Source organism: Tenrec ecaudatus, chromosome 4, assembly GCF_050624435.1.
Source record: "Tenrec ecaudatus isolate mTenEca1 chromosome 4, mTenEca1.hap1, whole genome shotgun sequence".
Classification (NCBI taxonomy): domain Eukaryota; kingdom Metazoa; phylum Chordata; class Mammalia; order Afrosoricida; family Tenrecidae; genus Tenrec; species Tenrec ecaudatus.
This window is the reverse complement of record NC_134533.1, coordinates 120,718,025-120,744,575: the sequence shown is the minus strand read 5'-3', so window position 1 is coordinate 120,744,575 and position 26,551 is coordinate 120,718,025. Positions and strand designations below refer to the sequence as shown.

Sequence of the window (26,551 nt, the reverse complement as noted above, 5' to 3'; positions counted from 1 at the left end):
CCTGGAATTTTAAAAAGAAAAAGAAAAAAAATCCCCAGCTTGCCAGAGTAAATAGAACAGCAGGTGTGATTGGTGGCGAATCCCAAGACACATCGCCACTACCACAGAACAAATTCACATAACATCAACAGTGCTGAGCCAGGTGGCAATTCCCCGAAAGCTAGCAGGTCCTCTGAAGTTCACCACGTCCCAGCGAATGAGCCACCTACAAAGGGTAATGAGAGCATTCAAATGGGCCTGTCATGACATCTCATCAACCAGAGCGGCCCGGAGCAAAGCAGCAACCCTGTAACCACTGCCGCCGCACACTGGGGTCCGTCTCAACAGATGTGGGTTGTACTGTGCCTCTGACACAGTCATGTGTCCTCAGAGAGACCCAGCTCTCCGAATCCTCACATCTTTCCCTCAGGGTCAGAGAAAGGTTGATGAAAACACAAGGTGTTTCCACCAGCAGGGCGCTTTTGTTTACCCCTGGAGCCCATCCATCCTTTGGAAGCCTGGACCATTCCCGGATGGTAGAAGACCCCATCTACTGTTTTTTCATAGTGAAATGCCAACTCATAGTGACCCTAGATTGGTAGGCAAAATCACACAGCACAATTGCTCATTGGAGTTATGATCAAAATAGAATGCAGGGCACAAGCAAGTTTCTAGTCTCACCAAATTAAGAAGCAGCAGCCTCCAGGTGCACTGAGACCTGCATCTGCAGCCCCTACTATTCATCCTGGGTTACACATTCAGTTGACCCGGGGGACTTTGCCATCTGTTCTGGGGGCCACTGGTGCAAGCGTTCGATTTTACATGCGCGCACCTAAGAACCAAAGTGTGGGGATGGACCCCATAGTTCGCTCCTGGCAGCATTCTTAAAAATAAACACTCCCGTGCTCTCCAAATGACCATAATTCTTCAGCTGGGCTTTCCTGAAAGATTGGTGCATGTGGAGCCTGTGAGAGTTCTATGGGAAGCCTCCGATTTTTAAGCACACGTATTGACATTTCAAGCACATGTTAATATTAGTCTGTTTTGCTGGGTGGGGTGGGGTGGGGTAAGCAAAAAACGGTACTGCGGCCTTAGCAGAGACCACAGACAACTTGAGCCCAAGTTTACGACTTGAGCCCAGAAAAACATTTCAGAAAGCAGGAAAAGCAGAGGACACGCTTAAATATCTGTATTTACCCAAAAAAGTCACTAACCTGTTCTGCAGAGACGGGAGGAAGTGAGTCAGAAAGGCTACATACAATCTCAGTAGACCAGGCGAAATTTAGGTACGACAGGAATTCATGTCAGTTCTCGCCTACTTGCTGCCAATCATTTCTGATCCCTCAAATGACGTCTGCATCCCCTGCTCCCAAGACCAAAAATTCACCTCGCCCTGTGCTAGGCTCCGGGAAGGGTTGAGTTGCAATCAAGTTTTTTTTAAGGAAAAATAAATCTAAAGATCAGTTTCAGGATTGTGCAAAGAGGCTCTTTTCCTGAAAAACTAGATCCTCCCCACCCCCCCTTAAAAAAAAGTAGATTCGGATGGAAATGTCAGATAGTTGGAGCTGAAACCCTGGTCTTTTCTGATTAGAATCGCATTGCACTGAAAAGCACAAAAGAAGCTCCCCCCTTTCTACCTTTGTTCCCCCCAAAGGCCATGGTCTAATGTTACAGAATTAGCATCCCCAGCATGGGATTAAAACTCTTCACAAAGCGGCTGCCTCCAACATTGAAATGAAACTGGTTTCCACTCAAGTCTTTTTGTTTGTTTATCGGCTTGTGAACAGCTGCCGCGGACAGGCCCTGCTTTGCCTTTTCACAAGTCATGCATGCATGAAGTGCTTTTCCAGAATGTCTCTTCTTGGGGGTCCACACCGCCCGTCTCCCCCACACACCGCCCAGTGCGCTTTCCAGGCACAGCCGGAGACAGCCTGATGCTTTCACCCCATGTGTCATCCTGAGCGCCACTGAGGGTCTTCAGAGAGTACGGATGGGCGGGGCAGGGGTGGCAGAGAGACCCCCTGATTAAAGCTTGTAGTAAGCCAATCATTTCAAAGGTTTGGGAATAAGGTGTGACCTCCCCATTTCCCCCTGGCAGCCAGGGGCCGTGGAAGGAGAAAACCGGACAAAGGCATGCGAGTGAAATCTCCTATTCAAAATGTTCGAAAGGAAAGCCATTTTATAACGAAATCATTGAGAAGCAGCAGGAAAGAAAACCCGAAACAAAACATTCCCCCATAAATCCATATGGGAACTCGGAAATCCCCCCCATCTTTCTGTAAGTGCTGACGGTGCACAAATAAAACAGGGGATTCCGCTCTTGAGGCGCGCAGTCCCCTCTGAGAGCCCAGAGTATGAAGAACACACGTCCATCCTCTCGCCTTTGCCCTTTCCGTACGGGAGCAGCCTGCGACAATTCAGTGGGCTGCCCGTCCAGTTTCTCCCGGCGGCGGCCGGGGGCACCGTGGGCTCCCTGCTGACCTGGCGAGCCAGAGGGGGGCTACCTATCACCCAGCAGAGAACGGAGATGCGGAGCCCGCGGAAAGGAACAGGCAGCGCAAACCCACAGCTCCCCACACGAGCATTTGTCTCCGCTTTGCTCGGTTGGTGAAAGTTTTAGTCCTACTATTAACCTAAATATCTTGAAGCAAGATAGTTGATTTTATTAAAACACCACCAACAAACCACGCCCACCAAAGGCATGGTAATTGTTTTTGGTCCATATTTGATGCCGCCGCCTCCCTTCGAGGCTGGCCTGCTGGCGTGGGGCTGTCGCCGGCCATAACTGAACCACAGACGGTGGTGCACGTGACTGTGTGAGGGGGCAGGTGCAGGCGGGGGCGCGGGGGGCGGGGCTGGTGTGCCTTGTCACTCACTGGGCTGTGAAGTGGGTGTGAGCTCGGGGCACACACAGTGATCACAGACAGACAAATGGCAGGAGTCTTTCCTCCTGCCTGGCTGGCGGGTGGGAGGGCCTATCTGTTCAAGGTGTGAGCTGTGGCCCAGATGACTGGCAAGCTTAGACCAGGCCTGAGGAGGAGGAGGAGGCAGCCTGGAGCTAGTGAGCCAAGGTCTGTGCTTTGCAAAGATACTCCCTCTTCAAACAGAAGAAAAGTATCATTTCCTAAAAACAGCTTGATTGGCTGCAGGTTTTGTAGCCTTGTCTGTGACAGGTCATTCCACCAGAGCTGGTGGGAAGGGGGCAGGTACTGGCGGTGGCAGCCACGGCTTTGTGACACTCAGACCCTTCCAGTCACATGGGCGATGAGCAGTTGGTTCAAGCTGCAGGTGCAGCTGCTGCAGGACTGGCCTCAGCACTTGAGCCGAGGTCTCTCACTGTCTTCCAGGGCAGCCACAGCCAGAGACTAACGGAGAAGGTGGTCCACTGAGCTTGTCAGGACTCCCGTGAGGGGCGAACTTTGCTCTGGAGAGTCCTGAGAAGCTGACAGACTTCTCAACTAGAGCAGTTCTGCTATGCCAAAATCAGGGGCCAGGAGGAACAGCCAAGGGCTCTGACTCATGGTGATGATAGCTAGGCCAATGCTCTCTGAAATGTGACCCCCCCCCAAAAAAACTTCTAGAACCTTCCGAGCCCTTACACCCATGCCACTCCATACCATGACGAGCTAGGGCAGACAGACGACAGATACCATGAGGAGCTGGGGCAGACAGACGACAGAGAGGGGTTGCCCCTCTTGGTAACAGCTGAACTCCTCTCTTCTCTCACCGTGGTGCTCATACCCAGGGCTGACTGCAGCAGAACCCAGCCAGACACTGGGCCTAAGCAAAGAGCACAGGGATTAAACACCATAGGAGCTCAAGACCGAGCCAGTGCATACTGGCATGGGACGGGAAGAAGAGCAACTGCCCATGAAATTGGGCTTTGATTGGCTCAACGAGGCTAGGATATAACACAGACCTGGAGACTCTATTTGGGATCAGCTTTAATGCCCTCTGGGGGTAGTGCATACTCTCTGGTAAGGCAGCAACCAGAAGCCTGGGAAAGTGCTGGGCCACCTTGAGTGGAGTTGAAAAGCCTGCATTCCCATGGCAAAAGGTAGACTATGGGATCAGACTTCTCCGGGATGAGAACATGGCAGACATTCTGGAATCAAGGAGCGTGTTCCACGGGGAGCCAGAAGACACAGCATTCCCAGAGGCCAGCAGGAAAGAGAGCGGCAGCTTCCCTGAGAAATCCAGTAACGGTTCTTTGCTGCACACCAGGAAGGACGGACGGCAGGATGCCATCACAGAACTGGGTTCGCTGGTGACAGTGAGCATGAGGCCTCTGAAGCAACAGCGGGCAGGTGGCAGCACTCTCCTGCCAGGAAGGGAGGGGGACCATCATTTCCAGAACCAGCAGGGTCAGGGTGGCAGCTGCAGCCACAGAGAGGTGTGGAACTGTTTCCAGAGCATGGTATCGTTAGGGCCAAAGAAGGCGGGTAGCCCCCAGGGGAAGTGCTCACACATATAATAAAAGGACAAGCAAGCGAGGGCAGCCGTGCCAATGCAAAGTCAGATTGCTTGCTCGGTTTCGGATTCAAACCAGTTGTCAAATCTGGACTCTCTAGACCAGCAGTTCTCAACCTGTGGGTCGTGACCCCTTTGGGGATCAAATGACCCTTTCACAGCGGTCACCTAATACATCCTGCATAGGAGATATTTACATTATGACTCATAACAGCAGCAAACTGACAGTTATGAAGTAGCAAGGAGAATAATTTCATGGTTGGGGGTCACCACAACATGAGGACCTATATTAAAGGGTCATGGCATTAGGGAAGGTTGAGAACCACTGCTCTAGACCCCGGAGGTGGCCAAGTCCCCACAATACCATAGTTGCTATGTCTGGCAATGATTCTTTCAGTGCCTCCCTGAAAAGATGGAGAGTCATTCATTCAAATGGCGAAGAGTTGGCTAAGGGGTCTGAGTTAACACTGGTACCCTAAGGCCCTGTTAGAGGGAAGCAGAGAGCGGGCAGGAAATGAAAGGGGCCCTGACCCCAATTAGGGTGTGCAAATGCACACGGATGCCATTGTACCCAGTCCCAAATAAGTAATTGAAATCGGCAGACTTGCCTGGCTGAGTGACGGCTTGGAGTGTGCAGACCTCTAAAACTGCCTCCACTCCAGCTAAGACATGACATACTGGGCCGTCAGCTCCGACTCACAGTGATGCTCTGTAACAGGAGAGGCGCTGTGCCATCTTCCAATAGTGGGCCTGTCTGAGTTCAATGTTTCAGACACTCTGCCAATCGATCTCATGGAGGGGCTTACTTTGATTGTTTTTGCTGACCCTCTTTTTCCCCAGGGATTAGTCCCTTCGGATGGCACCTTAAAGTGAGATCAGCTCTTGCTATCTTCACTTCTAAGGAGCATTATGGCAGTACTTCTTCCAAGACATTTTCGCTGGTTCCTCTGAAAGTCCATGGTATCTTCCATATTGTTCACCAGCATTCAAGTCAGCCATTCTTCTCTGCCCTTTGCTCTGCCAGATTTCACATGCACAGCAGGAGATTCAAAAGACCACAGCTTGGGCCAGGCCCACCCCTCAGTCATCAAAGCGACAGCTTTGTTTCATTAAATCCTTAAAGACATCTTCCCCAGCGGGTTTGCTCAATACAATACATGATTTGATATCTTTTCAGAGTCCCTTCTGACATCCATTTTGGTCTCTTCAGTCTTTCCTGCCTTATAATTACTAACCAAGGTAGTAGATAGATAAAAAGGAATTTTGCACCTCGAGGTGGGAAACAATGTAAAGATTATTCTTAAAGAGCAGGAGTGTCACTGTCTATCATCTCTCTATTTAGTTGGCCAGGATAGGTGCTCGCTCGGGGAAGGCTGTCAATTGTGAACCACGGACCAATTGCTGCCGCTATGCTGATTTTGCATCTTTGCTTGAGCAAATTAACATAGTTTCAGGTACATGATATGTGCCCATTTGTTTGAGAAACCCATTATTTTTTCTATGTAATTATGAACAACTTAAAGAGTTCACATTTACATGAAACAGATAGCAATATACATTTATAGCTTTGCCCTAGAGCTATGATAACTCTCCTACCATCTTCTGTAATGTAATGCAAATAAACCCAGACCATCTGGACATCCCACAGAGCATCACAGTGATTCATTACAAGGATGGCATCATGCTGACTGGGCAGGATAAGCATGGGATGACTAGCATGCTAGAGGCCTTGACACAATATATGTGCTTCAGAAGGCGGTAGGTAAATTCCTCAAAGGGTTTGGGGCTAGAGGCTTTGGTAATGTTTTCAGGGGTCTAGGGTCTGTGAATGCTGGGACGTCTCCTCCAAAGTAAAAGTCCTCTACTACAGGGGAGAGCAAAACACTTAGCAGGACTCCTTTGACTTCTAAAGGCAATACATTCTCTATCTAGGAAAGCTTTTCCAGCCCACAGTTCAGATGATATGGGATCAGCTTTGAGTTGGGCCACCAACATGAAAGAACTCCAGAGCAGCTGCAAAGGGCTCAGCAGACCCACTGATGTTGGAGATGTTGGGAGTGAGAAAAGATGAAACACGGTGATTACTAGAAACACCAGCGGGAAACCACAATAAAAGGCTCTATCATTTTGAGCAAGGTTATTTTTCATCTCTAGCAAATAACTTCTCCCTTCTGAAATATAGCTCCTGGCATGTTAGAGAACATTTGACTAATAGACAAGGGAACACAGATCCAGAACTTCCCAACAAAGGCGTTTTAGTTTGGGTGAAAGTTTACAGCGCATATTAATTTTCCATCCAACAATTTGTATGCATGTTGCAACCAATGTCACAAGGCTAGGTACTCTCTAGTTCTTCTGGTGGCAGTCTTGTGGCTACTGGTGGTTGTGTGGCCTGTTAGTCTGTTGGATTGACTTTTCTCATGTCTTTTGATTTAATCACTGTTCTTTCCCCTGGATGGGGAGACAGCAGTGTTTGTACCTTGGATGACTGACTGCTCATGAGCTTTGAAGACCCCAGGCACTACTCATCCGAAGCAGGATTTAGACTTCTTCTAATCAAAAGATCAGTAAAGTATTTTAACAAGAGTTTCAGGTGCACCCCATCTGGAAATGTGCCTGACCAACTACCTTGGAATCTTTGTCCTTGGTGATCTGGGTTAACTTTCATTAAATGAGGTCTTCATACAATGCTATGTGCGCTTTCTTAAAGAGATTTCAAAAATATTTAGAAAGTGTCTTGTATTTATTAATATCATGACAGTCATGTTAATTCAAACTGCAAGCATCAGGCATTTAAACTGCAAAACAAATATTTTCTAAGTCATGTTATTTTTTTAAAAAAAGAGAAACTGTAACACTTGCCTTTAAGTTGGATTTCTTTTGGTACTGATTTTATTCTAGAAATTGGATTGGGGCTAGTTAAGTTGGCACATAAAATTATCCACCACACTCTGTTTTACCCTTTAATCCTTTGCGGATATTTTTTGAGGAAAGTTGAAATAAAACTCATTTGATGAAATAAAAATTTCTTATTTTTATTCAGGAAAGTTTTGCACCCCCCCTTCCCTTGGAAAACAATTCCATATTTATTTCATTTTGTAAATCTCTCCGATGATATAGCTTAGTTGTACAATGGCTATGGCTCTTTGAAAAACTGCACTGACATTTTAGTGACATGCTGTTGCTTATTAACTAACTGGCAAGATTTGCTATATCTAAGAAATCTATTTTTAAAAGATGCTTATATCTTAAATTCAAATAAAGATTAAAAAATATTTTCTGAAAGCATCTGAATTATCTTCAGCCAATGAGTTTCAATAGCTACTTCCAAGGGGACTGATATTACCAAGCAATTCACAATTGGTCTTACTGTAACATCTAGCACTTTAGAAGTGCAGGCCTTCCCTAGTATTACCAACTGGTTTTCCTGAGAGATTTCACTGGTAGCTAAGAACAAGTTCTGACTACAGCTTATCAGAGAAAACAAACAGAAGATCTTAGGGCTATCGATCCATCAGTGTTCAAGGGCATCAGCTGAAACAACTGCTCATATATTGTTAAAGATAAATTACATAAGTATGTGCTTCCTACTAGAGATGAAATCTCATTGATGATTAAAAATGACAGGTGTCAGAGGCAATGATGGTACACAAAGTAGAAGATAGCTGAGAATCGCCAAAACTGTAATGTGTTGAGATCTCGAGTGCTTAGATTTGCATAGCTAATTGAGAAGAATGCAATCTTGGTCGCATTAGCCAAGAATCACAGAACAAGCATGAAATTAGTAGTCTTTGTCTTGGAAAAGATGTGATAAACAATAAAATCACAAAGAAAAAAAGTCCTCTTTTTAATACAATGCCAACAGAGAGAAATTTGGCAATAGACGCCCCAATAGCAAATACTGTGATATTTTCACCCAGTCATATCATTTTGGGGAATGCATTCTCCATTTCTACATACATAATAGGACATATCCTGCTTATGGAAGCAAATTGGTCATTGTTTTCTTTATAACTGCTAAAAAAAAAGAGAGAAGCTCGAATGCTCAGATGTTTCGTCACACTAATCAAAGTAATCTAGAAATGGAATGCTGGCTGTTAGACCGTCAAATGGGATAAGTAACTGATTCCCTGTAGATGATAATAGACCTCAAGGACACATGTTCGGTAGGAAAGTCAAGGTACAGGTAGTGTATGCAGTTCTAACTTTGTATAACAGTCGTGAGACGAATCAAACCATGTGATTTGCTCTAGGAGCCCTGCTAACTGCCAGGTTCATGTTCAAAACTACCAGGTGCTCAGGGGAGAAAGGTGAGGTTTTCTATTTCCCTTAATTCAGAAGCAACAAAGCCCACATGGAAGAAGCACAGCAGTCTGTGCAATCAAGAGGTGTCAAAGGAATCAGGTATCAGGCATCATCAGAAAAAATTTACCATAGTGAATGGGGGGGGCGGGGAGTGCGGAGTGGGGACCCAAAGCCCATTTGGAGGCCACTGGACACCCCCTTACAGAAGGGTCTCGGGGAGGAGATGAGCCAGTCAGGGTGCAATGTAGCAACAATGAAAAATACAACTTTCCTCATTCCTAAATACTTCCTCCCTCCCACCCCCCTAGCATGATCCCAATCCTACCTTGCAAGTCTGGCTAGACCAGAGGATGTACACTGGTACAGATAGGAACTGGAAACACAGGGACTAGAGGGCGGATGATGTCTTCAGGACCAGTGGTGTGAGTGGTGATACTGGGAGGGTAGAGGGTGGGTGGGTTGGAAGGTGGGAACCGATTATAAGGATCTACATGTGACCTCCTCTCTGGGGGACGGACAACAGAAAAGTGAGTGAAGGGAGACGTCAGACAGGGCAAGATATGACAAAATAATAATTTATAAATTATCAAGTGTTCATGAGGGAGTGAGGATTGAGGAGGGAGAGGGAAAAATGAGCAGCTGATGCCAGGGGCTTAAGTAGGGAGCAAATGTTTTGAGAATGATGAGGGCAATGAATGTACAGATGTGCTTTATACAATTGACGTATGTATGGATTGTGATGAGTTGTATGAGACCCTAATAAAATGACTCTTAAAAAAAGGGGGTCTCAGAAACTTACAGGGTCAATTCTACCCTGTCCTATTAGTGTGGCTGAGTCGAAATTCACTCGATGACAGTGAGTTTGATGTGTTTTTAATTATTAATATTTGTGTAAATTCTAGAAGGATACACACAATAAACGAATGATGGAGTACAGGGTTAGAGAGAGAATTTTCAATAGGTATCTTCTCTATAATTGTTAGATTTTTTTTAAGTCTGAATATTATCCATTTAAAAATTACATTGTAAGGATTTCTAAACAAACTTCTCTGGGGAAGCAAATTAAAATTCAAAAGAAACAAAATTTTACCACAGTGAAAGTAATCCATGTTGTCCTAGCTGTATCCCCACAGAGGAGAGCTTACATCTGCCCTCATGAGCTAGCAGATACTGAAGAGAACAATGTTCTCCCTTTAAAAGGATGTCATTTTAGAAAACAATGTTTCCCCTTTTGCATCAGTGTTTCTTAAGGTCTGAGCCCCTCGGTTCCCATTCTTATTTAACACCTTAATGTCTGCCTTTCAATGAGTCAGAAGCATTCAGAGATCAAGACTGTGAGAGAGTTGCGAACTGAAATGGCATTGTGTTTTCTCACTGATTTGGATCTTGCAGACCACAGTAGATTGCCGTCCAGCTGGCCTGCAAGCAGCACTGATACTCCTCACAGGCTTGCTGGTGAATTCTTAGGAGGAATGGCAGCAGCGCCAGCCAGCCCTCATCTGTGCCTCACCAAACCTCCCACACTAACGTGATGGGGTTGTAGACTTTTGTGGCCCTGTCACACCCATTTTGTGTTCAGTTGGAACACTAACGTCCAAGTTGGAAGTGAGCGGCCTTTTTTGGCTGCCTCCTAAAATCAAGCTTTAAGACTCTAGAATGTCCCCAGGTTAAAAACCAAATGATCCGTTTTCTTGCACTACTGGCTAATTTATTCTTGCCAACAGCCCCGAAGACGAGATATGCCATTTTTGCATAGCAGGGACGACAAGAGGTCCATACCAAGCGCCTTTCCACTGGTATACAGACAGTCTCCCGACTGCAGGGAGCGCATGAGGCGAAGCCCCATCTGCATTTCAGTCACCACTCACATCACTGATTTTATTATAGAATCAATTCAGTAAATGGACATTGAAGCTCATCTTATTTTAGTGCATTAATAAAACATAAAGTCTAGCCGTCAAGGTGTGGGAGCGGTGGGAGGTGGGAGACGAACTTTAGCACCACGGAGGACCCTATAGGGAGCCCTGGTGGCACAGTGATTCAAGCTCTCAGATGCCAACTCCAAGGTGTGTGGTTGGAAGCACCAGGAGAATCACGAGGCTCTCCGTTCCTGTAGAGATTAGACCTGCAAACCCTGTGGGCAGCTCTCCTTTGTCCTACCGTGTCACCGGTCAGAACGGACACTGCTGCAGTGGGAGGAGGTGATTCCAGCATGGCTGTCAAGCGCACAGAACCTGCTGCCAAACTGCTAGGGTGTGACTCTGGCTCTGCCTGCTACTTCCCAGTGTGACATGCCCAGCTGCACCTCGGTTTCCTCTCCACCACAGGGGCGTCCTCATACAGCTTTTATGAGGAGAAAATAGGTCTAATACATGTGAGTGCTCGAGAACAGGACCTCCTTGCTGGCAATAAACACTCGTGATTAGTGCGGAGGAGCAATCTGAGAAGCACAAGTTACAATCCTGGAATTCTGACGCTGGCCAGGATAGCCATAAACTCCACGTGCAAAGCCTCACTTTCCTCATACCTGTCCTCCCCTTAGTCTGTGGGCCTGCACCCAGATAACAAGAAATCGTGCAGGTATAGATGGTAGGGTAAAGCAGCGTCTTAGACGGCAATGCTTATCTTGCCAACTTCGTGAGCAAATAAAGTGTTTCTCTGCACAGGTCTGCTGCAGATTAGGCTCAACTATTATTTAGGCCACAGTTTCAGTAGTCTGAAGTAAAACTATAAACAGGCTCCTGACTCAGAAGCCCCAAACTAAAAAAATCCAAATATTGTTGGCAGTCGGTATAAGAATGTTATCATAGTCATATGTAGGCCACTGATAGTATTTCAGTAAAGCTTTTTATTTTTTTATTTTTATTTTTTTTTCAGTAAAGCTTTTTAAAAAGCTAATTATCTCTATAGTGTTAAGCTCAAAAATTTGAAGGCATTTGAAATTCATTAAATATTTCTTTCATCAGTTAATTCAATTCATAAATATTTCATTAAAAGAACAAACCAAACAAAACCCTAAAGGTCAAGAGAGTAGCTCATGTAGAAAACCCGAAGTAGGTAGAATAACTCATGGTGAAAATGAAAAATAGATGGGATACTCATTAATATCTACAAGGACATACTTGTTTTAATGTTCTCTGGTTTAACTCTAACTCTGAAGTTCTAATAATTTCTTTTCAGAGATCTAGGAAAGACATGCTGACCCCCAGGTCCCCCTTCTTCATTCAGATGCAATCCAATGTCTGATGGAAGTTGTGGGGCTTTTCAGTTGAATGTGTACGAGATGTCTTGGTATATGTTTACTTCCTAAGTACTCAGAGAAGTCTCTAATAGCAACTCAACAGAATTTTAGCAAATAAAACGGTAATGCTTTGCAAATTGACTAATGTTTAACAATGACACAAATACGTCTGAAACATTGAGAAGATAATGGAATCTGCCTTCTAAATAGTGATAAATATTGTCAGTTATTATTAGTGTATAACAGTTTACTAACCCTATAACTTACCAAGGGTTCATGAGGGAGAAAGGGCGGGGGAGGGGAGGGATGAGGAGCTGATATCAAGGGCTCAAATAGAAAGAAAATACTTCGAAAATGATGGCAATCTATGTACAAATGTGCTTGACACAATGGATGAAGGTTTAGATTGTGATAAGAGATGTGTGAGCCCCAATGAAAGTATTTTTTTAAAAAGAAATTATTGATACATATGGGTCAAATGTCCCAAAGTCTAATTATAACAGAAATTGCAGTTCAGAGGGAAAAAAGTCTCCCTTGAGTTCAAAGTGGACATTTTTTTCCTCACTAGAGTAACATTTTTAATTTTACTCATCTGAGCCAATTCTTTAAAATCCTTCACACACACACACACACACACACACACACACACACACACACACACTCCTCCTGTCGGCTCTCTTCCTCCAGAAGGCCCTAACAGAGAGCACGTTAGGAGTATGACATTTTGCCAACATAAAAAGCAGTAACACATTCCCTATGAATCTTTCTTTGGCCATTTTCATTTCAACCTTTGGCAAAATTGGACTAAACTGATTACACTCCCTACTTGTAAGGTGGCCCACTGGTGCTTTGGGCTGGCCCTTGGGGCTGCAACCCAAACTCAGCCGGGGAAAGATGAGGCTGTCTGCTTCCATCAAGGTTCCCAGCCTTGGAAACTCAACGTGGGGCTGCTGAGTCAGAATGTACACGGCAGCAGTGGGTCTATTTGTTGTTGTTGTTGTTGTTGTTGGTACTCATAGGTCATTCATCCACAAAACTCACCCTTGGAACCAACATCAATTTTAGCCATGTAAAAATAAACAGAAACCTTGACCCCAAATTCTGAGGGAAAGCAAAAAATCAGAACACAAAGAGAGAATGGATTTGGATCTTTAATTTTTTTAAAGATTATATATATATTAATAAAAAGTGTAAAGAATAGACCTTCATGTTTAAATTATATTCTAAAATAAAAAAAATATATATATTTCCATTAACTGCAGGAGACAAGTGGCGAGTAAAGCGCCTGAGAGAGTCCAGTCCCTCTCTGTCACTCCAGTGGACATAGATTTTCAGGAAGCACCTGTGGAAACACATCTGGTAACACAGACAAGCTGCTGGGTGTTCTTGGCAGCAACGTGTTAGCATCTTCAATCCAACATGAAATGAAGGGGAAAATCAAATTCATAAACAAATGACATTACTTAGAACAATCTAGTTATCAGTATTCATGTTACACATGCCCCCAGCCTCCAAGCTGCAACTGAAACGGGCACTAGAAAACCTCCTGGCAGCGTGCCTCAGGTGGTGACGATCCTCGAGCAACCTGTGTGAGCAGCAAGTCTGTTCTGTTCCGCACGCTGCTTCCCCACAACGCAGCTGAAAACACCGGGTAGTACCCCTTTCGTATTTTTGTCAGGAGAGCTTTGGGCTGTACTACACATAGCCCAGGTTAAGTCTGGGGCTTCATGGGCACCCAGAGTTCTCTACAAGTAAGAGGGATTCTATCTGCTGCTTTATTGTGTGCTACGGCTACCATGCAGAAATGACAGACGCTTTCAGTAACGAAAAAAGACACAGGCCTCTGATTGCTTTGTGTGTTGGCTTTTCTTTAAAGCCACTTAGGGCATTTCCATGATTCAAATGTTGATTTGACTTCCGGTAGCCAAGGATCCCTTGGGTTGGGTTGGGTTTGCTTCCTTTGTTCTTTGCTGTTTTCCTGTCTGAGAAGTGTCTGTTTTAGAAAAGCTACATCCTGTGTTCTGTGTCTCGAGCAAAGACCCCCTCACACTGGCGAGGGCAGTGTTCTGCCTTAAAAATGCCAGTACAATGTGCTCTCTCTGACTGGTGAAGTCAACGCGAACATACATACAGACAGGCTGTGGCCAATCAGTTACACGAGACGATTCAAAGGTCCTTGGTCTCCCTTCCCTCCTTCTTTTAAGCGTGTTATAAAAATAATTCTAGTTATAAGTGTCCATACCTCACCCTTTTATTTCAAAAGCAGCATCTTTCCTCAGCCACCCAGGTGCATACACAAGCACACATGCTCAAACAGCTTTTCTCATTCGGCTGCTCTCTACCTCGAAAGGGCCTGTAATTGTATTAGATTTTTCTTAATAAAAAATTATTCAGCAACTTTAAAGCCATCAATTACAGTGTTCTAAAAATACCCACACCCACTGAATCAAATCAGCAGTTCCCCTTACATGCAGCTGTGGAGTAGAAGGACGCCTGTAGTTGATGAACACTGAGTTCTATAGTAACAGAAGAAACAGGTCTCTAATAGTAAAAAAGCATTTCATAAAACTTTGCCATATATAAAATATCTTTTCCATCTGACTTCTCCACTTCTGATAAAGCACAACATAAGTGCTTGCTCGGCCTGCTGCAGTGGGACAGTCAGGGGTCACACAACCTCCAAAAAATACCAGTGCATCTGTTTCCCAGGCTGGCCCCAGAAACGGGCTCAATTACAACCCCCTCCCAGGCTTGACTGCACTCACACGCGCTCACACACAAAGCACCCACACTCTGAATCTCCAGGACTGTTTGTTTCCACTAGACTTTTCCTCCCATTCCAGAAATCTGTCAGGAAAATGTGATTGCAAAATAATTACTCTGCTCTGTACCCAGCCTGGCTCTCCATTGCTCATTTTTATGAATTTGAAAGATAAAGTCTGCAGCCAAGAGAATTAGCCTCATTCATCTCTCTCAAACCCTTTGGTTTCCACCTTGAATGTTACAGTGAACACAGCCCTGACCCAGGGGACCCGAGTCAAAGGCTTCACAGATCATGAACCTCAAGTGCATTCAGAGAAGAAACACCTGGCACTATGGTGGTTGGGAAATAAAACAGGAGCAATAAAAACCCAGCCCTCCAGATGCAAAGAACCCAGGATTGAGCCTTCTGGATTTAAAGGATCTGTAGAGGGCATGGAATCATGTAACAAAAGTCAAAAGGTCAAACGCAACCCACTAACAATTACATTCTTGGAAAATTACTTCATGTGCACAACTTCTGCCCAGTTATCTCTTGGGTTTTCCACCTGCCAACAGAGGCAAAAATGGTCCATACTAAAGAAAGTGACTATATATGATTGACAAAGAAATGGAACCACCACCACTAAATTCAGAGCAGGTCAAGAAACAGCTTTTACAGAAAAAAAAAGTGCTTTATATGCTTTCGCAAACCATGTGACTTGCAGGTAATTCTGAAGTTTTGATGGGTATGCTTAACTGATCGATCAGGCAGAGTGTTCCTCTATCAGGACAACTCACGGGAAACATTAACGATAACTGGTCCAGACAACATCATAAAAGTCCCAGGAAGAGCTGAGAACCATGTCTCTGGATTCGAATTTCCCACCTTTAATGAAAAGTACAAGAGTGGGAGAGCTTCAAGTGTGTGGGCCTGGGCAGCAGCTGCCACACTCCCTCCATGGCCCCCAGGCCCCTCCCCCCTCAACACACACCGTTTACTGGCTAATTCCAACCCTCCTGGCACAGATATCTATTACTCTCTTGGATTCTCCATAAAGTCCGGCTTCTATCCCAACGGCTTAGAGTGCTGAAAAAGAACCATATGATGAAATACACTCACTGAAACAAACAAAAAAGGGACTCCTGTCTGAAATAGGACATGTTCCTGAAGCAATGGTTGGTGTGGTATGTGAGGAGCATGAAAATGGGGACACTAACCACATGGACACTGCTCGGCCTGTGTCCAGGGTGACTGAGTTTTCTGGGAGTCGTACCTCTCCCTCTACTCTTCTCTAGAATTCTAACAGATTACATAGGTTCTTACTGTGTACCTGAGATAAGAATCAGGTTGAAAGAATGCTTAAAACACTTGAAAACTGCTTCAAAGGGGAGAAAAGAGGAACTTCACCTGTTGAGAAATAAATTAAGTATAGCTAGATTAGGCAAACAGTGGTTAACACACAAAAAAACAAGCCAAACAAACCAAAAGGGAACAGAAGGAAGAGGGAACAGAAACAGACGGATGGGAGCAAGCAGTGCTGGCCCTTCCTGTAGAGCTGTACTGTGCATGCGACCTTCACAGGTCCATCTAAATGATGGTGGGCAACTCCCAGTCACACACTAAGAAGTCAGTGATTTCTTAGCTGTTTCGTTCACGTGGAGGGCACAGGGAGTGGAGAACTGGCCAATTCTGTTGCCTTGGCCAAAGAAATCTGTACTAAAAATTACCAAAAACAGACCCCTACTCATCAAAGAGGAAAAATATACAAACCCGCCCACCCCCCAACTGAAACAAAACAAACACAACCACCTTCTCCCCTAAAGCAAACCGCCTTGGAAACAAAGGCCCAGCAAAGACGTCCTTCTACGTGGTTTTGTTTTTTGCAGCGTCGGCCGAGGTTATTTTGTTTTGGATTCCACGAAAATTTTATCCCCATCCCGAATGCCAAAGGAATGCAGGGCCCGGGAGCTGTACTTCATCTCCTCTGGGCCGAAGGGCGCTTCATGGTCCAAATAGTAGAGAAGCATGTTGCTTGGGGGCAACTGCACTAGAGTTTTTAATTGCTTCTTTAGTTCTGCAACTGTTTGGTCCAGACGAATGCTCATTTCCTCCACTTGATCATTAAAGTGGACTTCTACTTTTGCACTGCTCTGGGGTCTCAGGTCCACTTCTGCCAAAGGCGCCAACTTCCCATACTTTGTGATCAGTTCATGATACCTGGATGGATTAAAAAAAATGTCAGCTTAAAGTACTAGCACAAGGATTATGAACTTCTTCCTAACAGTCTTCAGCATCATTCTCAGATTCTAACACCCCTTACCACTATAAACATGTGAGATATCTATATCTATAGATATATATATATCCAAAAATGGAATTGCACTGGGCAGAGCAGAACTTTCTTAGTGTGCATTTTTCCCACTAAGTCAACATCAAGCAACATATTCTGAGTTAGTGCAACTCAGTGCAGGCAGCAGTCTAGGAAGGTTCTCTCTGGTCACAGTGAATTTTTTCATTAAAGCAGTTTTGCTCGAATCTCATTTTTTGCGATGGCCAATTTAAAAGAACAGTGTGTGGCTGTGAAATTTTGTTTCCTGCTCCGGAAAAAATGTCGCAGAAACTGTTGTGATTTTGAACACAGCTTACAAGGACAGCCCTATGGAAACAAGTCAATTGAACAAGTTGTTTTCTTGTTTCAAAAAAAGTGAAATGTCGATGGATGACAAACATAGTTCTGGACATCTATCAACTTCCCCACTAGACCAAAATGTCGACTTGTAGTACATTCCACCAGGTCAGACTGTTAATCAAGGTTTTCTATTTAGAGGTTCTAAAATGATTGCCTAACAGAGTTCGACAAAAAAGGCCTGATTTCTGGTGGACAGGGGACTGGTTTTGCCACCAGGACAATGTACCCGCCCATGCAGCCATCTCAGTGTACCAGTTTTTGGCAAAAAAATAACAGCATGCTGCTCTTGCCCCACACATCTTACTCAGCTGACCTCACTCCATGCAACTTCTCTTTGTTTCCACACATGCAGAGGGACACGAAAGTAATTTGAGGACATAGAAGAAGTGAAAACAAAAACAAATACGAGGGAGGGGCTGCCAGCCACCCAACCAGATGAGCTGGAAAAGGGTTTCCAAGAATGGAGTCACAGATTTGACAAAGGTATGGAGAGTACGTTGAAGGTGATAGGTTGTTTTGTAAAAAAGATCTAAATACAAAGCTGGGGGGCAGGGGGATTCCGTTTGTCTGGGGGTACCCCTCCTACATACATATAGAGGGAGTACATACACAGCACATTTTAAAAACTGGAGGAGCGTTATCACATGACACGGTGCTCTGCTGAAACCACAGCGAGACAAGAACCTGACAAGGATCATCCTGAGGGCTGGTAATCAATACACCTGAACAGGCCTGGGGAGGAAAGTGAACCCTATAAAGGTAGGTTTTTTAAAAAAAAAAGCATTTTATTGGGGGCTCATAGAGCTCTAACACAATCCATCCATCCATCGTGTTGAGCACATTTGTACATTTGTTGCCATCATCATTTTCAGAACATTCTCTTTCTACTTGAGCCCTTGGTATCAGCTCATTTTCTCCCTCCCTCCCTCATAAACCCTTGATAATTTATAAATTATTATTTTTTCATGTCTTTGACTGATGTTTCCCTTCACCCACGTTTCTGCTGTCCGTCTCCCAGGGAAGGCGCTATATGTAGATCACTGTGATCTGTTCCCCCTTCCACCACCCCCACCCCCCACTACAGGTAGGCCTTATGAAGACAATGAGAGAGAGGCGCAATCTCTGTAAAACCTGCGTTTTAGGAGGCCCCATCCAGAACCTACGTGCTTGCTCTGTGGTAACAGATGAGAAACAGAAGTCAGCCAACCATTTTTGAGCCCTGAAGGAGCCATAACTTAAAAACAAGAACATCGAATTGCATGTTGGCTGCTGATCCAGCTCCCTCGGTGAAGATGTCTTCTTGAGATATACCTGCTTCTCTTTGCTACATACAAGGAACACATACATAGAGAGTCAAGGGTATGTTATTTTTTATATAATCATTTTACTGGGGACTCTTACAGCTCTTGTAACAATCCACACATCAGCTGTATTAATCACATTTGTGCATATGTTGCTATCATATTCAAAGCATCAAAGAACAAATCATGTTCTTTCTACTTGAGTCCTTGTTATCAACTCCTCTTCCCCGCCCTCCCCCCCCCCCCATGTGTCAAGAGTACATTGGTAAATGGGGGCTATGGAGTCCTTGGTTAAGGCAGGGAAATTAATTACAGAGATGAAGATAAGGCTCTTGATGTGAAGTTTCTCGTGGGGAAAATTGTCTCTCCTGGCAGCCTTGGAAGCGCTAGGCCTGGCTTTAGTGAGGAAGCCGGGCAATTTGGACACACTAGAGAAGGGACCATGCTACACAGAACTTGGTTAGCTTTATTATAGCCAACACATAATGACTAATTCAGGATCAGAGGGTAAGATTATCCCTCCCCCCACCCCTGTCTTTGATTCAGTTAAATCCATGGCTTACTAAGATTGATAGAAACATTAACAGCTTTAGCAAGATATGTGTGCTTGGGATAGAGATCGCTATGACAAATGGACGAACAGAACGACAAACACAGCACTCATCTTAAAGCCAGAAGTCACGTCTTAACTTGGCGACTCAATCCCTTTGGATTCCACTTCCCTCAGTAGTAGAAGCCACATACTCCTTCCTGACTTTCCTACTTTATAAGGCAACTATAAGAATTAAATAAAATAAAAACGGGAGTCCCCTGGTCAGCCAAATGAAAGAGAAAAGAGTTCCAAACATGCCCACCTCCCCCCAGAGAAACTCTGCCTAACACTGTTACACACTTTGTCAGAACTCTGGAAAACAAGCAAATGTGTACAGTAGCATTTCTTCTAAAATGACACACAAACAGCCACACGCATATCAAATGATGCTGAATGCCACTAAGTATTAGGGACACATAAATCCAAAACATAATTAGATATACTTTCACAAATCCTAGGATGGTTATGATAAAAAAGCAGACACTGATCAGTGTCAGTGAGGACACTGCTGGTGTAAAGTAAACTGGGGCGGCCACTAGGGCAAACAGTCGAACGGCTCCTCTAACACCTAACTATGGCATTACGCACGACCCACCAGGCCCCTCCCGGTATGAAACCAAAGCCCTGTAAGCCACTTCACTGCAGCATTCTCCAACACAGCCCAAAGGGGAAAGTGAGCCGGGTAGTTACCAGCAGGTGAATAAACAAAACATGGTGTACGCAGCCACTGGGAGATGACTCAGTCATTGTGATAGACGCTACAACGTGGCTGTCCCTGCAAGGACTACGCAAAGCGAAATCAGCCAGACACAAAATGATCAATACAGTATGATCCACTTACAGGTAATATCTACAAGAGGCAAATTTATGGAGAAAGAAAGTAGATTAGAAATTATCAGGTACTGGGGCAGGGAGGGAACAGAGAGTTATTTATTGCTTAATTCTGCTTACAGAGTTTCTGTTTGGGTGATTAGCAAGTTTTAGATATAGGTAGTGGTGATAGTAAGCAACAATGGAAGACAACATATATACATATTTATCACAATAAGTAAAAATGTTAAAAATTAAATAATTAAAATTCTTTCACATATAAATATTGACATTTAATTCCCACTATTCTATAGCTTATGTTACTAACACACACAATGTAGGAAAATATGAGGCTGGAATCTATCTTTTTCTTTGAAAAGACAGCGTATCATGAAACAGAATCCATACAGAATTTTCTCCCAAGGTTTGAGCTAACAATATAATATTTTTAAAAAGAACAAACAAACCACCACCAGCAGTCAGCCAAAAGAAGACACCATCTTGTGCCATAACCTTATTCAAGGAAATGAAAGCTAACTGAGGATCCTAACTCAACCCCTAGAAATCAGAGTGAAGATGGTGAGGAGACAAAAGCCAGAGCGTACTGACTTCATACCCCCCAGACTGGGGCAGCACAGACTGATGGGGTTAGGAGCCAGCCAGGAAAAGAGCCTTGTGGGCCAGAAACCCCTAGCTCCCACTGAATGACAAACAAAACACAAAAGACAAACGAACAGGAAACCGACAGTCAGACATTTCCCAAGGTTCTAAGCTGGAAAGCACGTAACTCAAAGTCCAAGAGTATCTCCCTGAGCCCTCTCTCCTAGAGTAGGCCTTGATATCGGTGGGCCTAAGCTATGCTAACTGGAGGGCCAGCGCAGCTGTGCACCACACACAGCATAACCCACCACGGTCAAATATAAGCTGAACCTCATTCAAGAAATGTTCTCCTTCACAATTAAAGGGAAGTGGACAGAACTGGAACATCCTGGCTCTCAAGCTTTGCCTAGCAAGAAATGAACAACCAATGGCAAAGAGGCCACGGAGAATGCAGCCACACTGTGCCAGGCCTGGTGGCATCGTGGGCTACTAAATGTCCTTGGCCCCTTTGTCATTGGTTCTTCTTTGAACCCCTATAAAGAGGTACAGTCTCAAAAATTTACAGAGGCAGCTCTATTTCTGCCCTATAGGTCACTGTGACTCAGAATCAACGCAATGGCATTAAACAATATGCTTCAGCAAAGGTAGGTCTGGTGGTGCTGTGTTAGGCATTGGGCTGCTAACTGCAAAGTTGGAAGTTCAAACTCACCAGATTGACAGTCTTTGTAAAGATTTAGTCTCAGAAACCCTACTAAAAGGTTGCTATGAATTGGACGTGACTCAATGGCATTGGGGTTTGGGGCTGGTTTAGGTTTCAGTAAAAACGACCTGGAAGGAGGGACCTACTTTTAAGCACAAGCAAGAAATGACAGAGAATGACAGCTAAGCAAAAAGAATCAGAGAGAAATATGATAGGCAAATGGTAGATGCAGAACTGAGTCTGAAAGGAATAACCAACCAATCAGCCAAACATGGAAGAGCCCCCACAAATGCTGTTATGCTCTTAGGTGCTGTCCAGTTGGTTCCAACTCATAGCAACCCTCCATGCGTATCGAAAGAACACTGCCTGGTCCTGCACCATCCTCGCAACTGCTCCTATGCTCCCGTCCCCTGCTACAGCCACTGGGTCCATCCACTCGAGGGCCTTCCTCTTCTTCGCCCCCTTATGGTACCAAGCATGTTCTTTATCCAGAAATGGTCTCTCATGACAGTCTGTCCAAAGTATGTCAGGTAAAGTACTTCTTCCAAGAGAGATCTGCGTGTCCTTTTAGCAGTCCATGGTACTTCTGATATTCTGCACCAGCCCCACGATGCAAATGCATCGATTCTTCTTTGGTCTTCCTTATTCCATGTCCAACTTTCACATGCAGATGAAGGCACTGAAACTACTATGGCTTGGGTCAAGTGCACATTTCAGTCCTCAAAGTAACATCCTTGCTTTTCAATACTCTAAGGAGGTCCGTGCAGCAAATTTACTCAAAGCAATGTGTCATTTGGTTTTTTGACTGCTACTTCTCTAAGCAGTGAATGTGGATCCAAGCAAGCCAGACTAGACTCCTTGACGATGTCAGTCTTTTCTCTATCGTGATGTCACACTGAGTTGTAATTCCTACTGAAGGCCGCAGTGCTTGATCTTTTTGTGCCTGTCTGCCGTTTTGTCACACTGTGGAGGCTTGTATGTTGCTGTGATGCCAGAAGCTATGTCACTGGTGTTTCAAGGGCCAGCAAGTACCCACACTGAACAGGTTTCAGAGGAGTTTCCAGACTAAGGACAAACTAAGAAGGAGGAACCACCAGCCCGCTTTGGAGGAAGCAGCCGCTGAAAACCTAATGGACAGCATGGAAACAAATGCTTTAAGACCCAGAGAGTAAAAAGTGCAGTGCTGTAATAAAGTAATGATAAACCAAAAGTTCCAATGACGAACAGCATGACAAAATGGGCGATTAAAGAGCTGACAAGACAAGCAAGAGGAGCAAACTGACACCATCACTTGGCCACACCAATGCAAAGTATAGCTAGCTCTAGGATTCTTCGGGAAGAAAGGCCACAGCAGGTAGTCTGAGAGAAGGGCTAATTCAGGGGAGAGCGCGCACCTGTGTGTCTTCAAAAATGAAAGTACCACTTAGCAAAGATTTAGTGGTGAACCCTGCATCTATTGAAATACAAAACAACTGTGACCCTGGAGGGGGGGTGCTGGGGGGGCACCTTATACACCTTTATAAAAATAATACAATCAACAGAAATCAGGATGCGGGAGGAAAGGGGGAAATATTTGTATCAGGGAGTTTGATCAATATGATCTAAAAGTACAATTCAGAATTAAAATAAAAACTCTGGCTTCAAAACATTCTTCATCCTAAGAAATCTCCCAGAAACAAAGTATCTTTTCATTTGAAGACCCATTTATGTGAGTTTCAGCTTGCCATTTAGATTTCAGTGTTGTAAGTTTTTCTTCCTATTAAGTAACTGAACCCGGTGCTGAGTTGGTTTTGATTCATAGTAGCATGGTAGGTCAGAAAGTAAACCCCGGGGATTTTCAAGTTTGTAAATGGTTACAGAAGCACATTGCCACATCTTTCTTCTTGGGAGCAACTGGTGTCTCAGGACTGCCAATCCTTGTGGGATGAGCAGCCAAGCATTTAAGCACTGTGCCACTTCAGGGCTCCTTTAGAATAGCAGCTCGTTTCTTCTAAATCACGTTTTATATGATGACAGCTTGCTTCTGTCCATCTATCTTCCTCTGTTGCTCCCTTGCTACCTGCCAAGCTCCTTACTCCACCAGTCCCTTCCTTCCTCCATCCCTCCACCCCACTCCATCTGCTGTATCCATTTCTCTCTGGAATGAGGGTTCTCCAAGGCACTGGGTCCGTTTCTTTCTTTTGCATAGTGGAATTCTGACTTCGTTGTTCCTTTCCATCTACTTTTTGGTGTGCTTTAATAATTTTAATAATGAACTTGCATCATGTTTTATAAAACAGTAATGCCATTGTTGTTTGTGACTTATGTAGACAAATGTCACTTCTCTGATATCAAGCCATAACTGATATCTACTGAAAGATTAATTAATTAGCACAGATGCCTGATGACCTCATGCCTGAACACTCATCAGCACATACTAGCCCAAGGTAACAATTCCACTGACATTGACCATGTGTTTCTTCCTGCAGTAGAAGGGCACAGCAGTGGAAGATGCCTATGACATGCCTTTGTTGGCAGTTGTGCTTGGCACAGTATTGCTGGGTAGCCAGAGATTAAAGATTCTAAATCCTACCCAGAGGATGAAGAATGATGGAAACTGGTTCGCAGTTACGCTCTCACCTCAGATGATTGAAAGAAATGAAGGATGCTCACAGTTGTCACAGGTACCTGGGGGTGCACTGGTTAAAGTACTTGGCTTCAACGGAAAGGTTGGTGGTTTGAATCCACCAGTTGCTCCACAGGAGAAAGATGAGGTGGTCTTCCTTCCATACAAACACTATCAGGCTGGTCTATTTTGTCTATGAGTCAGAATCAACTTCAGGGCAACAGATTTGGTTGTTTTTGGTTTAACAGTGGCCACAGAATTATAAAATTGATACTTTTCCTACCTGAAAGTCATTATACAATTAGTAAGCTTATGACATGAGTGGTATAACACTAGACTTTATAACCATCTGAATTAATCTCAACTATGAACACATGGACATACTTGCACATGAGATTATAACTCACATGCAGACCCTAGCCTATTTGCTATAAATAGTAAGGGCTAGCTACTTAGTAAATGACCTACAAATTGGGATACTTGGGAGGTCCCTTCTCTCAAAATCAGAATGTGCAAAAATAATTCTGCCCTTCTCCAGCCATCTTTTCATCTAGTCTTTCTTATCTCAGTTAATGGTACCAGAAACTACCCAACTACCACAGTCAGAAACTGGAAGTCAACCAAATACAATGTCTTATTATTTCTTCTTTCTAAATATCTCAGGAATCTGCCTGCATTGCTCTTGCCCACTTGCCTTGTAAATTCAAGCCACTATCATGAATACTCTGGATTGCTACAGCTTTCGGTGGATGAATACACTAGATGGGCTCCGTCATATCTGCTCCAACTTGTTTCTGGGTTATCTTTCTGTACTGCAATGACTGGGAAGCAGAAACCAACATTCCCAATTTACAGAAGAGATTTTTACCTTCTGTTCATCATATTCAGATTTGGGAGAGGCCATGAACCTGGCAAACATGTTGTTGGAATAGCTTGGGGACCAGCTTCCTAATGACCCACTGCAGTTCAAAAGCGGTGTTCCTGGAGCCAGCACTGCGGGCAGCCACTCGCTGCTCTCCAGATTCTGCCTAAATTGGGGGAGGGGGAGGGGTGATCCAGCACCAGGGACAGCAGCTTCCTGAGTCTCTCCTTAGGATCTGGCAAAGGTGGGCTAGTTTTAGTGTACTGTGGGTCAGCGTTCTGGAGGCAGCTCTCTGGAATCTGGCTCCTCTAGCCCTTTCAAAGATCTTGAAAGCATCTAATTCTCTGTATTAAAGCTTGCTCTCTTGAATAGCTACAGTGTAACTGAATCCCCCAAATACTCTTGCAATTGGTTTTCCATGACTTCAGGGAAGCCCCAAGCCCTCCTTTTGTAGTCAAAGCAATTGTTACAAAGTTTTGATCCCATCCCTTCTCTACTGAAAATCACAGAATTCCCACCACAACAAAGGCCCAACTGTTGAATGTGACTGTCGTAGGCTGGATTTTAGCTTCATGACTGTTTTCCAGTTATTAGCCTCAAGATTCATTTATTTGATTTTCTCGTTATTTGTTTAAGCTGACCGTAAAAGGGGGGGAGGGAGGGGGTTGTCATCAGAGCTGGCCTTAAAATATCACTTGGAAGCAATTTCTCCAACCGGAGGCAGAAGTCAGGGTGACAAAAAGCAAAAGGAGACAATGATGCTCGAAGATGGAGGAGGCAACATGAAAATCTTAAAAAGTAACAGAATTCTGCTACCACATTGAATGAGCCTGCAAGGTGATTCTTTTCCAGTCTCCAATAAGAAACTTAAATCCTGTTGAAACCTTGGTTTCAGTCTTGTGAAACTACGCAGATACTCCACCTGAGTCATGCTGTCCCCAGACTCTGACCTACAGACACTGTGAGATAATAAATGTCTTAAGTCACCAAATTTATGGTAACTTGATACAGCAGTGATAGGAAATTAATACAGTAATATAAAAGGCTTTTCATGTTCTGGTTCCTTTATAACTTTTCAACCTTATTTTGTGTCATCATGAGTATTAATTTCCGCATGTCGCACTCTTAAAACTGACATTTTTCCCTCTTAGGATTTGATGACTACTACTCATCAAAGGCCAGCAGACATTTGTACAAGGGTAAGATTCTGGATGTCGGCTGTCGCCAATTCTTCTTTAGTATATACAAATGGAGAGCGAGTACTAGAGTGGTGAGTATCCATGAATGACTAACATATCCTCTAGTTTACCACCCTCCCCTCCCCCCAAATATCCTGTTTAAGTGATGCAACAAGTAAAATATGAAAAACCCGTTGGTTCACTTGGTTGAACCAGGTCACTGAAGTAAAACTCTTAAGGACACATATATTGAGTTGACGTTTTGTCTCCCAAGGTATTATGAAGGATTCATTAGTGTATGTCAAACATCTGATGATTGCTATGTAATCTCTCTTGCTTCATGGTAGACTTTCTCTCATTTTGGTATCATGAAACAAATAAAAGAAATCTCCTTAACATCCTATGAGTAGGCTTTTACACTCTACTCAAACGGTTCTCTCAAAGTCACGAAGACCCTCTCTATGTAAATAATAAGA

The 26,551-nt window shown here is 44.2% G+C and overlaps 1 protein-coding gene across 1 annotated transcript in view; it reads right to left on the bottom strand.

The window, feature by feature from the left end:
* Positions 1-13,133: 13,133 nt before the first annotated feature.
* The window catches only part of TBCEL (tubulin folding cofactor E like), an 82,365-nt gene continuing 68,947 nt past the window's right edge, over positions 13,134-26,551 (bottom strand). Inside the window, exon 8 of the mRNA XM_075546726.1 lies at positions 13,134-16,955. Coding sequence (XP_075402841.1) covers positions 16,637-16,955 — 319 coding nt within the window. The 3' untranslated portion in view covers positions 13,134-16,636. The remainder of the gene's footprint in view (positions 16,956-26,551) is intronic.